Source organism: Argentina silus, assembly GCF_951799395.1.
Source record: "Argentina silus genome assembly, chromosome: 2".
NCBI classification, from domain to species: domain Eukaryota; kingdom Metazoa; phylum Chordata; class Actinopteri; order Argentiniformes; family Argentinidae; genus Argentina; species Argentina silus.
In genome coordinates this window covers 7,794,380-7,811,155 of record NC_139656.1, presented here as the reverse complement: position 1 = coordinate 7,811,155, position 16,776 = coordinate 7,794,380, and the positions used below count along the sequence as shown (strand labels likewise).

At 41.3% G+C, this 16,776-nt stretch overlaps 1 protein-coding gene across 1 annotated transcript in view; it reads right to left on the bottom strand.

Moving 5' to 3' along the window:
- Nucleotides 1-10,741, bottom strand: part of dlg4a (discs, large homolog 4a) — a gene marked incomplete at both ends in the record, with an annotated part of 32,203 nt that extends 21,462 nt beyond the window's left edge. The window contains 2 exons of the mRNA XM_083692533.1: nucleotides 3,466-3,627; nucleotides 10,640-10,741. Of these exons, the coding sequence (XP_083548659.1) occupies nucleotides 3,466-3,627; nucleotides 10,640-10,741 (264 nt within the window). The remainder of the gene's footprint in view (nucleotides 1-3,465; nucleotides 3,628-10,639) is intronic.
- Between the last annotated feature and the right edge of the window lie 6,035 nt (nucleotides 10,742-16,776).

Here is a 16,776-nt window from a genome sequence, read left to right as displayed (position 1 = left end):
AGAATAGGGTATTATATAGGGAGGTAATATTACAGATTGGTTAGGGTAATCATACAGAATAGGGTATTATATAGGGAGGTAATATTACAGATTGGTTAGGGTAATCATACAGAATAGGGTATTATATAGGGAGGTAATATTACAGACTGGTTAGGGTAATCATACAGAATAGGGTATTATATAGGGAGGTAATATTACAGATTGGTTAGGGTAATCATACAGAATAGGGTATTATATAGGGAGGTAATATTACAGATTGGTTAGGGTAATCATACAGAATAGGGTATTATATAGGGAGGTAATATTACAGATTGGTTAGGGTAATCATACAGAATAGGGTATTATATAGGGAGGTAATATTACAGATTGGTTAGGGTAATCATACAGAATAGGGTATTATATAGGGAGGTAATATTACAGATTGGTCAGGGTAATCATACAGAATAGGGTATTATATAGGGAGGTAATATTACAGACTGGTTAGGGTAATCATACAGAATAGGGTATTATATAGGGAGGTAATATTACAGATTGGTTAGGGTAATCATACAGAATAGGGTATTATATAGGGAGGTAATATTACAGATTGGTTAGGGTAATCATACAGAATAGGGTATTATATAGGGAGGTAATATTACAGATTGGTTAGGGTAATCATACAGAATAGGGTATTATATAGGGAGGTAATATTACAGATTGGTTAGGGTAATCATACAGAATAGGGTATTATATAGGGAGGTAATATTACAGATTGGTTAGGGTAATCATACAGAATAGGGTATTATATAGGGAGGTAATATTACAGACTGGTTAGGGTAATCATACAGAATAGGGTATTATATAGGGAGGTAATATTACAGATTGGTTAGGGTAATCATACAGAATAGGGTATTATATAGGGAGGTAATATTACAGATTGGTTAGGGTAATCATACAGAATAGGGTATTATATAGGGAGGTAATATTACAGATTGGTTAGGGTAATCATACAGAATAGGGTATTATATAGGGAGGTAATATTACAGATTGGTTAGGGTAATCATACAGAATAGGGTATTATATAGGGAGGTCATATTACAGATTGGTTAGGGTAATCATACAGAATAGGGTATTATATAGGGAGGTCATATTACAGATTGGTTAGGGTAATCATACAGAATAGGGTATTATATAGGGAGGTAATATTACAGATTGGTTAGGGTAATCATACAGAATAGGGTATTATATAGGGAGGTAATATTACAGATTGGTTAGGGTAATCATACAGAATAGGGTATTATATAGGGAGGTAATATTACAGATTGGTTAGGGTAATCATACAGAAGGAGAAGGGCCCAACACAGAGAAGTAAAGTAAAGTACATGAATAAAGAAAGACACTTAAGAAGACACTTCAGCAGGAATAGAAGGTTAAGATTGTATATTTACCAACAGGGCAGAGGGTTATGGGGAGGATGAAACAGGTAACACAAAATGCCAAAACAGTGAGCATGGAATTAAGTTTCCTGACGAAAAAATACTTGTAGTTACCATCATCATCATCATTATGATCATCATCATTAATAACATTTCTGTCTTCCCATAAAAAAACATTCCACTGTACACAAACACCCCTTAATCACTCAGCAATCAGGATTATCCATTTGATAATCAACAATGAAAATTACTTTGTTGAAGATTGCCATTGTGTTAGTTTGAATGCAATATCAAAGTCATACTCCTAGACCATCACCACACAGTTGAGCTGCAGTTGAGCTGCAGTTCCTGTTTCTCAACACATGAGGGGGCAAACAAAAACCTTGAAACTGAGTGACCAAAGACACAGAAGACCTTTATCGAAGACCTTTATACTGCATTCAACTCTCCCTGCAAGTGGAGCCAACAGGGTAGGGCAGTATTCCAGACATTGGGACAGATCATCCTTAAAACCTACAAAACAACCCGCTCAATGCATTTTTGCATTACAGATAGATCAAATATCTTTGTTTCAATATCTTTATTCCTTTAAACAGATATAATTTCAAGTTGATGATTTTTTTTAAAACATAGACCAATGGTAATTTACACTAACTAGCCTACCCTGGTCCTTGACTCAGTTCAGAGTTCAGAAGTTACTGTATCTCTCAGATGACCCTAGATATCAGACCAGACACTCTCAATGAAGAACCACTGACAGGACACTGACTGCACTGTAGTGAGACTGAACATAGAGGCATCACAGAGCCTCAGGCATTGTTAACAGTGAGAATGGGACAGACAGGACAACAGACACAGTCCACCTCACCCACTGTCCTGGACAGATATATTGGTGTTGTCATGATACAAAGACCAAATGTGACATCATAGATATAATGTCCTCAGTGAGGTCATAATGCTCTTACCTGGGAAACCTGAAACCTGAGAACCACCGGTAAATTCAGACATCATTTAAAGTAAACAACTGGATGATATTGTGAATGCAAATGCGGAATTTGACAGATTAACAAAGACAGACTGACAGACAGATTGACAAAGACAGACTGACAAAGACAGACTGACAAAGACAGACTGATTGACTCTCAGAATATTGATTAGAGAGAGATACATTTCAAATTATGTTTTTGGAAAAAGGCACTGCACCAGAAAGAGGGAAAAGACAGATAAAGAGTGATACAAAGAGAGAGTCCTTTATATGAATCAGAGAGGCAGAACTTGGTTTAAAAGATTGCGTCTGTGCATATGCATGCATTAATGTACTCATAGTAATGTGAGGTGACATGTTTGTACATGTGTCTGATATGTCCTTTGGCTGCCTGCCCATTGTCTGTAGAGTAGCCTCTGTGTTTGTGCCTGTTTCCTTCTCTTGGAGCTCACAGAGCAGTGGAAGTGAGCAGAGAGTCAACCTGTCTGTAAACATCTGTCCATCTGTGTTCTCACAGACAGCAGTCTGAATGCAGCCCCAGGGGCCCAGTCACACTGGCCTAACCACACAGCCCAATTCAGGGTGTAAAACACATCTCTCTCTGAGGGTTTGGGGGATGTCTCCTTTAAATATCAGAGTGTCTGCCATATACCTTCGGTACACTATGTGTGGTTACTACATTTACTTAGAGTACGTGACATGACTCTGATGTGTTGTACATGACACCAGCAGAACTCACATCAATATGAGATACAGTATGTGTAGAGACTGAGAGGATAGTTGTGTGTGAGGTGTAAAACTACAAAGCTAATTAAAGTATAACATTCAAAGGTGAGATGTGACCTTGAACAGATGGATTTGGCTGTATGCTCGCGATTGTGATTGTGTGTCTGTGTTCTCTGTTCAAAGGCTGTGTGAGGGGGTGTCTGTGTCCTACCTTTCAGGAGGAGGTATTTGTGTGCCTGTATGTCACACCTTGTCTGTCTGTTGTGTAATGATTATATGTGTGTGTGTGTGTGTGTGTGTGTGTGTGTGTGTGTGTGTGTGTGAGTGTGTGTGTCTTACCTTGATAGGCGAGATGTGTGTGTGTGGTGCGTAGCCGTGCATGGCCTCCATGGCAGCAAGGTTCTTGTCGCTCATGTGAAGCATCTCAGCGCTCTTCCCTGGACCCAGATGGGCTGGACTGTGTTCCAAGGGGGGCGTCTCCTCATCCTGGTACCTATACTTCTACAGAGAGAGAGACGGAGGGGGAGGGGGAGTTTTAATACTAACAGATATCACATACTGTATCAGGTGCAAACAAGCATACAGTAAACATGTTGTCCCCCACGAATGATGTAGCGCCCCTCCTGGTGTGAATTGGTGACAATTACTCAAACGTATGACAAAAGGTTTCCGGAACGTCTAGTGCTTATTTGATTCATTATCAGTCTTGCTTCTTACAGCTTTGCGTTTATTTGAAGGCAGTCCATAGATTGAGTTAGGCTGAAAAGTTCTGAAAAGGGTTGTGCTCTCCTCTTTGCACCTATTAGGACATTTTTAATGATAACAACCTATCACTTTAGCTACACCGTCACAAGATTCATCTGCATCGCCTTGAAACTCCTAACAACGAATCTCTACGTGTCATTCACCCATGTTTTGTAAAATTGGGCCAATTTGTGTAATTTTGTAAATGCAGCATCTGTATGGCAAGACATATCATCATGATAAAGCGTGTGACATACAAATGGACAGAGACCAATCCATAGTCCCCTCCCCAATTTCATCGTGGGGGACAAATAGGTTCATCATTATCAGTTCAATGCAAATTAAGGTGGACATTTTCCTACTCTAATTTATGCAAATTGTGTACATTTCTGCAAAAACTAGCCAACAGGCTTACATTATATGTGTGCTAAATCTTCCCTGAGCTTTTGTGGGGCACTTTTAATGGGCAAATCAGGAAAGGGTATGTAAAGCGATGAGAAATACTCCTCAAAACACTTCCCTGAATGAGGCAGTGTAGCACCTACATTTTGAGTATACACTTGGCCCATTGTGACCATAGAGTTCAATATGTGCAAAAAAATAACAAAACATTTTGTACCGCCCATGAGTGTATTCTGAGGACTGTTGTGCGGACAGAATCAGAACATTGTGCCCCAGTGTATTATGACATTCCTCCGCGACACTAAGCCTTGACCAACAGAGTCATGTTATCTGACGTGAGACAATGCATGGTGCCCTAAATGTTAGCCATTGTGTAATATGACGACCCTAGGTCTAGGTAGATTAGATTGCATTTACTAGACTACATAACTGACTCCACACACATAACCCCAGAGGGCAGTGTTGCTCATACGTCCCTTACTGTCAGATGTACTACCTGCCTGAAGGATAAAGAGAGGGGTGTGGCATGTGCTCGCTCTCTACCATTTCTCCACCAATTCTCTCTGTTGTTGTCTCTAATTTGGCCTTGAGACAAACAGACATTTATGGACTAGCAATGTGGGACCTAAGTCCCTTCAAACGTTTATATACATACAGTGCCTTCGGAAAGTATTCAGACCCCTTCACTTTTTCCACATTTTGTTGTGTTCTAGACTCAACTTAAATTGGATTAAATTAAAAGAATTTGCCATCAATCCACACACAATACCCCAGAATGACAAAGTGAAAACAGGTTTTTAGAAATTTCAGTCAATTTGTTCAAATTGAAATACAGAAATACCTCATGTACATAAGTATTCAGACCCTTTGCTATGACACCTTTGCTAGGAATCAATTACACACTGTGTAGATTAGGATGTTACTACCAACTCAGCAAATTTCATAAGTTTCTCTTGATCCTGACAAACTCCCCAGTCCCTGCCAGTGACAAACATACCCATAACTTGATGCAGCTACCACTATTCTTCACACGAGAGATGGTGTGGAAACTGCATTGCATGTGCTGGATTTGCATCAAACTTAATGCTTTGTAGTAAAACCAAATAAACATTTCCAGCCACTTTCTTTGCTGTATCACTTGAATTCATTGTTGCAAACACAATTATGTAGATTAGATATTAATTCCAAAATTACATGAATTATTATCCTTGCATTAAGATGGACTCAATTCTTACTGAGTGATTTGTTGATGACATTTTTGCATTTTAGCTCATTTTAAGAGTGTCATAGCAAAGGGTTTGAATACTTATGTACAGGAGGTATTTCTGTATTTCAATTGTAATCATTTCTGTGTATGGTATGTGTGTGGATTGATGGTAAATTATTTTAATTTAATCCATTTTAAATTGAGCCTATAACACAACAAAATGTGGAAAAAGTGAAGGGGTCTGAATCCTTTCCGATGGCACTGTAGTTTACCACTATCCATGTTAAATACAAATCTAATCGAATAACAACGCTGGAGCTGACTGACTCAGAGAGGACTAACGCTATAGGTCTGAGAACAGAGGTTGGAAGACGCAAATGAACACGTCACGCAGTTAGGTTGCAAATACTAGCCTAGTCAGCCTATCTTTTTCCCTAGACAACAAAGCTGTGGTAGTTTTAGCTGAAGGTAGGCCGGTTCATAACAGTAGTGGGCAAGACCATGATCTTCCACCACCAAATGGAGCAACAGCAGAGCGATGACTCATAGCAGCTCTTAGCTAGCTAGCACACTGTATATATCCAATAACCCCACTCCCCTACTGATACTATATCTAACACCTGGGCAACCTTCCAACCGCCCACTGTGCAAGCCACACTGTAGGTTACATTCTCAGCTAGATGACACAAAGAGCAGCAAAAGTGCATGTAGTTTCAGCACAAACACATAATAAAGTAATAGAGCATTATAGAGCAAATCTGCTCTATAGTTTGTCTGTCCTAAGGGTTATTGTTTGTTTGTTTGTGTGTGTGGTGTTTTTGTTACCAATCCATAGGCCCTGACATATCCTCTGACATAGCTCCTGACATAGCCCCTGACATAGCCCCTGACATATCCTCTGACATAGCTCCTGACATAGCCCCTGACATAGCCCCTGACATATCCTCTGACATAGCTCCTGACATAGCCTCTGACATAGCCCCTGACTAACCCCAGATCTGAGAGGTCTCTGCAATACTGCAGCTGTGGAACGACCCATTCTCAGAGCAGAGAAGATTCTAGGGGTTATCTGAGTGCTGCTTGATGGCCTGAGTGTGGCATTAGGATTGGTGTCACGGTGATACCATCCCCCCTGCTCTTTTTGGAGGCAGACGATGAGGGAGGTGCAACACTGAGGACTGGTCTCAGATCAGCTGCCTAGCAACCGAAGCAGAGCAGAGCAGAGAGTGCAGCACCAGAGCAGGGGGCAGTCAGCACTGCTGCTGGATCACATTACACTGAGACAGCAAGACAACAACAGAGAGCAAAGAGAGGGAGGGGCAGGCCGGGGGGGGGGGGGGGGGGGGGGTTAGAGATGGAGAGAAGGGAGAGAGAGGGAGAGAGAGGGTGAGGGAGGGGAAATTGATGGAAACAGAGAGAGGAGGGGAGAGTGGGGGAGGGGTGGGAGAAATGGGAGAGGGTCAACAAAGAGGAGGGAAAGGGAGAGAGGAGTTGGAGGGGTGGATGGGATGAGAATAGGGAGAGAATGATAACATCCCATCTTTTTAATCAGAGGGCAGTACACAACCAAATTGATTTGATGTTGATCATTAAGCAGGAGTCTAACTACGCTACGGTAATGTTAATGTGCAGTGCTTGTTAGACCTACTGTAATTGTACACCAATGAATGCTTACTCTTGAGATAATTCAATCAATGAACTCTCCCATGTGTGGCCTAAGGTTGCTGGGCAGAGAAACACACAGCAGCTCTCAATTCAATCTCACTGGTCAATTCAAAGAAGGGATTACAGAGACAGTAAATCAACAAACCAAACATTTAAACATTTTGAGGAAATGTGATACGAAAATAATGTGATTCAGATAGTAAATGCTTAATACTATTACTATGTAACCTTATATAAGCATAATGTAAGTCCAGGGCTTCACTCCATTTGTTCAGATGACCTTTGGACATTCCTAGTTTGAGTTGCCATTGGCTTGGATTTAACCCATAGCTCAAGCAAGTCTGCTACTGAGTAATGTAGTGGGGTTTGTCCAACAACAACGGTAAGCCAACAGGGATATTGGCTATTGGGATAAGGCAGAGAAGAGAGGAGAGGAGAGGAGATATGGGATAGAAAGATGGGAGAAGAGAGGGTAGAGGAGAAAGAAGAGGGGTGAATTCAATCGCACACAGTTACTCCCCTCATCTGCCATTGCTGATAGGACAGCCCCATTGAATGAAACACACGTCCTTCTGATGCGAGAGAGGCTTAGTATTGTATCCAAAGAAAACAATACTAGCAGTAACATAAATGGGTCAAATCTATCAGGGGAAAAGTGTGTTAGCAAGGCTACCATGCCAGCTAGCTGCCTGAAACCCAATAGAGAACTGCAATATTCCAAAATTGTATTCAAATCTGAGTGGTTGTTATTAATTGCCTGATTGGCAGAGATTGACCGCAGGTCCTTGGGTTGCTATGAATAGCCCAGTGACCAGGCTATCTTCCGGTAAAGACCTCATAAGTGAATTCTCAGGGTGTGCTGAGTATCGACCCTCACATTGGGTCGAAGTCTCATTGATCCCTGAATCTTTAATGATTCATAACAGTGATAGTTATCTCCAACTTAACCTGCACCCACCAAGCTATGCCAGCAAGAGCCTTACCTCTCTTCTACAATAAACTATAATGCACGAGACACAACCCTATGTTTTTGATGACTGGTCTTAGAAAAACAAACATCTCTTACAGTTCATTTTACAAATCAAATATGGACACATATCAATAGAAGCTGACCACAGCAAAACAGAGTGCACATTAGAACTTCCTTCCATCCATTAAAACATTTCCTGGGATAGTTGTCGTTGGTCTTAGAGGAGTGAAAATCACATTGGGTTTATGCACAGTTTTTAAGGTGAATGTGCGTAAATTAGGTTTATATTATTGATTACCTTGTAGTTCACCTTGGGAGATGACCAGTAAAAGAGTGCTTATTGTAACACAACACATACAGTCCTCAAGTGTCCAGGGAATAGGCAGGAAATGGACACCCCAAACCAGATCCTCATAATGCAGTGGTCCCAGACAAAGTATTTGATACACATATCAAATCAAAAGGTGACAGTAAAAGAACCAGGAAAATATGACAGATCTAGGGAACAAAGTGATCTGTTACTCAAATGCATGCATTGAATGATTGGCTCATCTTGGAAGATGGCCTCATCTAATTCTAAAAATGAATTCAAAATGATGTTAAGCCAATGTCTTTATCAAGTGACTCAATGTCTTTATCAATAGATTTTTTAAACATAGACATAATCACTGTTCATGAAAACACAGACAGAAAATAGAGAAGCCCAAAACATACCTAAAACATACATAAACACACTATCAACACCCACACTTGCATTGAAAACATACAATAAATATGTTGTGTGTACACTTTTCCATCATGTTCACATAGTGACTGGGGTGGAGCGACAGGAGGGGACGTACTGCTCTCTGACACAGATCACAGTCTGTCAGATGCCTGGGTGTAGACTGGGACTGTCAGATGCCTGGGCTGGCTTGATGCCAAAGTTGTAGAAGGTGTTATGACTAAAAGGAGAATCAAGGCATGTGTGTTCATAGGGGTCAATAGTGTCAGCCCCTGTTGGCCAGAGAGGATGCACACGGACCACTCTGGCCAGACAAAGGAGGGAGTCCTTGGTCACAGCATGGACATGTGGCAGAGCCAGGGAGGAAATGGTTGGCTCAATACAGCTAACAGACTGTGAGGAAAACTGACAGAAGTATGTGTGCCATGTGGAAGGCAACACAGAGCAGGCTGCCATGCCGGAAACACCTGAAACAGGGATGGGGGGGGGGGGGGGGTGAATGGTGGGTTAGGGATCATCTGCAAATGAAAATTCTCCGGGACCACTGTTGTCCACCGGAAATATAATCTCCAATATCATAAGCTTGAGGGTGGACACACGTTCAAGACTGATCAGAATGAATGTACATAAAGCCATCCTGTACATAAAGCCATCACATATGGCCACTGACACCCCAGGCTTGCAAGTGCCAATAAAGCATTTCAGAAATGTGTTGGATGATTGAATGAAATGGTATTGCAGTATGGCGTGTGATCTAACTACATGTCCACCACAGAGAGCGCTCAACAGATATCCTGGGTCTACAGAGCTCAGTTCTAAATGCTGGGTGAACTTTTATGTCATTTCTTCCTTCAGGAGGGCAGATGAATAAACATGAGACAGTCAAGGCATACACACTGGTCTCTATAGAAGTGATTTAATATGCAGTGGCACTATTCATGCTATATTACACTGATTCACAATGGACAGATGTAGCCTGGCCAGTTGGTGTATGGATGAACTGATGGATGTTATCAATTTGGTCTTCAGCAATAAACAGGATTTCCCAAGGTCAACAGCACTCTCAGATGAGATTACAAGGATAACAAGCCATATCTATTCATCTCTTTGCTTGGATGCAAAGCATACAGCAGCATAGTGGGTGTGTTGAGCTGATCATGTAATACATGTAAATGTTTTAAACAGCAGGAATGTGAAATAATAGATTAATAGAAGTCTAACCATAATCTAATTGTAACATATCTGGAATGTATAGTAACATAAGATGCTGCCTGCTGGGTTGTCCATGAGAGTGGCCCATGGAAATGGTACATCTAAATGATTTGGTTGACAGTATACTATAGTGTTGCCTTGAGCAAATATTACTGTATATCCGCCGTGACTAATCTATGAGTGAATATGACACCAGGAAACAGAGGGTAACATCGCTAAATATACAGTAATCTCAATCTCTAACGGTAATGTACAGTAGGCTACTGGAGGCAGTGGATTGGGTTAACTGTGGGTTCACACGGAATGATATAAACGCTCATTCAGCAATTTCATTGTGTCAACTAATGGGTTAGAATTGGCTTGTACCGTCTTTTGGACACCTATAACACAGCAATAACCACACGCAAAAACACACGCTCACAGTGGCACCCCATTCATCTTTCCAACCCATCTCATCCTCTCCTCGCTCGCTCTCTCCCTCGACATGAAATTACAAATGATCGCACGCGTCGCTACAACTGTTACACCAAAATGCTAACGGTAGGCTATGAAAGCTGTCGCCGGTGACACCAATATGATCTAAGCTTACCTTGCAACCGAACATGAGGGAGAGAGTCCGGTTGCTGCAGATGACCTTACATTGACACATCACTGGCGAAAGGCACTTTAGATTCCTAACAGGCGGAGACATCAGTTCAACACCCATAGACCAGACCGCACCGGTCCGCCGCCAAAGCCGCGATGCTGGTGATGCGAGAGCGCGTGATGCCGATGCAGGTGACTATGCTGGTACCAAGGAACGTAGGCACTCAACATCAAAATCCGACGTTCAACTCCAACCGCGTGTATGATGACGAATTGTAAGTTCAAGTTCGGGCTCATTTATGGGTTGGTCAATCAGTGCTGAGCTTGGAGTTGGACACTAGTCATGTTTGCAATTCCCCAGTTTTCCTTTCGATTGAAGTTTTACAATAACACCATCATTCATGATTTAAGTCTCAACACTCTCTCTCTCACTCTCTCTCTCTCTCTCTCTCTCTCTCTCTCTCTCTCTCTCTCTCTCTCTCTCTCTCTCTCTCTCTCTCTCTCTCTCTCTCTCTCTCTCTCTCTCTCTCTCTCTCTCTCTCTCTCTCTACCGTAAAGTGTGTATTCTATGCGCAACTGTTATTGGAATGTAAATGGCCCTAGGCCATATGCAATGAATCAGAATGAATAATAATAATGTTTATGCCATGCGGGCATATCGATAATCCCATAACCGTCATACACAATTGATTTTGGCTGATATATTACTTCGATCATAAGAGAATTCAAATGATTATTTTCAAAGGACTGTCGTTTACACATCAGAGTACCGGTACACTGCCTGCACACAAACTATGCAGTGATCATTTATGGTCCATTACAGTGCTTATGGTGTGCTAATGTCGCCCCCTCCTGGACCCACAGAAAAGTGTGTTATTTGGAACTGTCTATGGTACTGAAATGCTTCAACAGTGGGCTACTGGGAAAAGCGTTTAATCACCTGTGACATACAGTATGTATGCATCGTGCATGTTCGTTTTTAAAGCAAACTATGACAGTTATTGCAGGCTATTCACAGCAATAATCAAACACACGGAAACACTCACGCAAGGTCATTTACAAGGTCTTATAGTTCTCCATATTCGCCATATTCCATCCGAAGTTTTTAGTAGAAAACCTAGCCAATAGAACACTTAAACAGTAAATCCACAGTATGAAATCAATTAACACCAGCTATAGCCCCCCCCCCCCCCCCCCCCCCCTACACACACACACACACACACACAGACAGACAGGCACACAGACACACACATTATTATTATTATTATTATTATTATTATTATTATTATTATTATTATAGCATTGGTTGCTATAATGACGATCTAATGATGACAAACACTTGATGGAGTTGATGGAATCAAATGTCACAGTAGCCCTACCCGAGTATCAAAAGGGTAACCAACTATTCTGGTGGAGGTATGCGCTGGTTGAGTGCGTCCACAAGGTGGAGCGAGAGAACCAGGTGGACTAAATATTGTGCATTCATCTCAGGACCGACTGCGGCGCGGGGCTCCACGCTCTCGGATGACGTCAATGTTAAATGGAACAGATGCGACCGTTCGAGACGCAACGGGAGTGCGGATATAAAATGCCTTTTTATGTCTTCACCAAAACCCTCTCTCTCCCGAGATAAGAAAAAGGTGAAACGACACGGAAATTAAACTATTCATGTATGGTTTGGCCTTGATTCAAGAGGAGGTTAAACATTTCTTGCTGAGCCTAAATGTATTTTTAACGTTTTGCTTCGCAAACCTGAGAGACCACTGAAGTCTATAAACTGACAAATCAATTGTGTACACAGCGAAGTAACTCCATGTTTTCTTTTCCTGGATGGATGGGTATGGTAGAGTACATTGATAGAAACAATGGCCGTAGACCATTCGATACCAAACCGAAAAATTGAAAATCTTGCCTGGGACAAAACACTAAGCACTCAGAGAGCTCAATGTCTAAAATATTAAAATTAACATGAAAGGGAGGCAACTCAATGTATATATTGCATTACGTTTGAAAAATGTTATAATCATATTTCGTTATTGGCCATATTTTATTTCAACATAATAGTCCAAAGCCTATCTGGTTGGTGTGCCTATGGAAATAACTTTTGACTGGTATAGGCAAAACGATACAGTTTGTGTTTGAGAGAGAGAAAGAGAAAGAGAGAGAGAGAGAGTGATGAGTGATGCTGAGAGAGGCACCTGTCAGCCATCCCACAGTGGTACCAAAGAGAATGTGTGTGTGTGTGTGTGTGTGTGTGTGTGTGTGTGTGTGTGTGTGTGTGTGTGTGTGTGCGTGCGTGTGCGTGCGCGTGTGTGTGTATGTGTGTGCGTGCGCGTGTGTGTATGTGTGTGCGTGTGCGTGTGTGTGTGTCCTTTGGAAGTATGTGTATGACATTGTACGCCAAACAGTCTAATTATCCACCTTTGCACGAATACTGTGTCTCTATGACCAAGCACAGTGCATTTCAACTTCACAACACGGTTTCCATGGATATTTGTGTTTTAAAATAGAGCTTCAACCTTGGCTGCAACAGCAAACATTGTGGAGGCAGTGCTTTGATAAAAGACTCAGACGTTTCTTGACAACTACAGGGTGACAAACACAGTGAGAGATCGAGTTAACACAGAGAAGAAGTTAACACAGGTACAGTCAGAGAGAAGCACCCCACTGTCAATGATACATCCACATTCAAGGCTACGTGGACATGATCCATATTAGAAATTACATTCACATTTTAGTCATTTTGCAGACACCTTTATCCAGAGTACAATATGTACATTTGTCTAAAGTAAGTGAATCAACAATACATAACAGTCATCACAAGTAAGACTTTCTATAAGAATAACTGCGAGAGAAATAACTAGAACTTCTAAATTCTGTTACCCACACTAGCCCAGAAACAGATACTCGTGATAGCATTTTAGTTAGTTATGAACAGATACAATCAAGTGTTCATTGTCTGGTGTCTTGAATCATTAATCTCCATTCTAACCACAGAGTGTGTACACTCACAGCCTGTGTGTAGCCACAGCAGCCAGCAATGATGGGACTGTGGAACTGGGCTGCCCCTCTGTGGGCTCAGAGAGCACAGCTCTGTAGGAACTTCTAATATCACCTAGATACCTTATTATTTGGTTCAATATTTACAGAAAAAAAGGATGTTTGATCATTAAATGGACAGTTCACTCACAAATAAACATTTATAATTATTTGTCATACCTTGTGAGTGCCCTAAATATGTCCTAGTTCCACTGCATGCATCTCGTATATCCATAAAAGCCTCAGCAGTCAAAAGGAATACAAATGCAAAGAATGCAAGGAACACAAAACAGCGTAAATGTTCTAAGGGCAAGTCACATGCCTTGCTGTTCATCATTCACTCCATATATCCATATTAGCATTGGTCATTTGCTAAGCTAACCTCCCTATACATACTGATTTCTTATTTTGCCAAAAACGATGGAGAACAACAAGGCATGTACAGTACTGCTTGCTTAGGAGATCACCTTTTCAACAATTACACTCTGATTCTTTTTCCCCTTACAAGATCCATTTTAGGACAGTTGAGCTGGAGCCTAATATGGTGCTAATTTTCTACAATTCCTTTTGGAAAAAAAATACTGTGGACACCATTTCCATTTAGTTTTATTTTGGAGTGATCCCTTTAATGTCCAAATGTAAAGAAGAGTTTCTGTAAACCTGAAAGTGAGGTTTCTGTTTAGTCATCAACACCACCTACAGTATTCTAAAATAGTTCAGCATTGCGTAATAGTGAATTTTACATGATTCTAATACCACATTGTGTAATAATGAATCTCCCATCCCAGTGCTGCATTGTGGTGAGTGTCTCATCTTAATGCTGCACTGTGCTATACTAGTGAACCTCAACGCTACATTGCAGGCTAATAGTGAACTTCACATCCCAATACTGCATTGTGTGAACAAGCACACAGAGAGGAAACCCCACAAGAGCCAGAGCGTTTCCATGACAACATCTGCAGGGGGCGGGGATTCCCCAACGACTAGTCCATTCGCAGGATGCCTGGTGGTCACCATGTTTCTGTTGAGGATGACTACATACATCCTGATTAACTCTCCTATACAGACTCTCACAGTGCACAGGCCATAGGCCTCCTTCTGCGACAGTGGATCTCACTGTACTTCCACTACATTTGCCTCAACTGTACCCCAGTGTGTTTCCTTGCTTATTCCTCTCTTTCTTGGTCTGAACTGACTAGAAATTGATTTTGTCACACAATTAGGAAATGTTTAGGAAGGCAAAGAACCCCATTTTTGGGGGGTTAATCAATTCTTGCTAATATTGTTCTGTAGTGGCTAAATAATGAAAGCCTATTAGACTAAAGACTATTTCCAAGGTAAAAAAAAGATGAAAAGTAATATCATTTTGGGTGAACCATGCCTTTAATATCTTTATTTGTTGTGTATGGTAATTTGAACAGTTATTTTTCAGAAAAGGCACAGGGCTCATTGTTTTGTTAGCAGGACAGTAATGAGACTTTACTTTCTACTGGGCTTAAGTAAGTGGTCCTCACGGGGTGATAGACAGACAGACAGACTCCCCAGTCCCTCAGGACTTCAGGATACTATGGGCTTAACTAGGGTTAGTGATTTATTTTCTCTCAACATAAAATGTTAAGAGGACTATTTGGGCCCACTTTGGAACCAGATCAAGGTGTCTTTGCACCTGAATGTACATTATGACTACACATCACCTTTCCTGCCTGTCAGTCCTAGGTGATTGGGCGGCTCTCAACAAAACATCTTATCATTTCATAATCTCTATATTGGCGTCCCTGCTGTCCCCAATTGTTATCACCTGTGTAACTGAAGACAGCCACATACAGTATGTACATATATAGGCTAAAGCATTACTGAAAATCTAGCGAAATGTGTGAGTTACAATCACCTCCAACAGCTTTAAAGTAGGGGAGAGTGAGGCTCAACCATTTTCATACTTTCCTTTATTATTACAATTCTGTTCCACGTCAATTGGAAGAGCATTATCTCACACACAAATTGGTATCTTTTAACATATAGCTAAAAATGCCTTGCAACAAGCCCCGACTCAGGTTTATTGATACATTGGTCGAAATTAGTCTTGAAACTAAAACTGAAGCTTCAAATAAAATGTAATACTGTATTAGCATTTATTTACTGACTCTAAGCCATTCTTTAGTTAAATATTACACTCAAAATGATATTCAGCATCGCTCATAGTTTAAGACATACTGGTGCCTCCAACTTAATCAGAATAAAAAAGAAAAAAAGGTTTTTTAGATGAAACCAAACTAAGCTGGCTTATTAATTGTGGTTTCTGCAGTATCACTTGTTACTTGTTTTATAGATTTTGCCATTAGTCTACCACTGTGTCAACCTACCCCACAGTCAATGGCCACAAGCATCACGTTGTCTCCACAATGTACAGTACAGTAGAGGTACTACCTGAGAGGACCTGTTGAGGAAGTGCTACCTGTGGAAGGCCTATGGCATAGTGTTGGGCTACATGAGGTCCATAAGGAAATGAGGAACAGCCTCCCCATTCCAAAAATATATCAGGGCACACATAGTACAGCTGCTCTTCATGTCCTTTCTGTTGAGGATGACTGGGTCAGGAATTCGGCCAAGCAGAGGGAAGGCCAAAAACCTGTTGCCTCTAGGCACAGTAAACATGAGTTTAGTCACTTGAGACAGTGTTCATCTAAACGTTTTGAACCCATAGGTTTTTCCAATGTCAAAAAGGTTCTCAATACATGCTATGATGTACAGTCAGACTATAGAGTGCTGGTGTTGAAGTGAGACCATTGATGACAGCCTCTTTTCTGGAGGCCTCTGACCAATGTGACCAAACAAGCTCAACCAGCAACGCCCTCTCCCTTAGCCTCTGACACATGCACAGGCTCACAGGGGCACACACAGACACACAAAGGCACTCAATAGACTCCTGTCTGTTATTTGCTGCTCTTAAGTGCATTTTGCAGACATGGGGCAGATGAAAATGATATGACCTGCATTAGGGATGCTGCTTTATCAGGGCTATTTGGAGGGGAGTAAACAGCGACTTGGTCGAATGCTAATCCCTGAGTCCCTCTTTACCCCGACTTCTGTACGACTATTGAGACC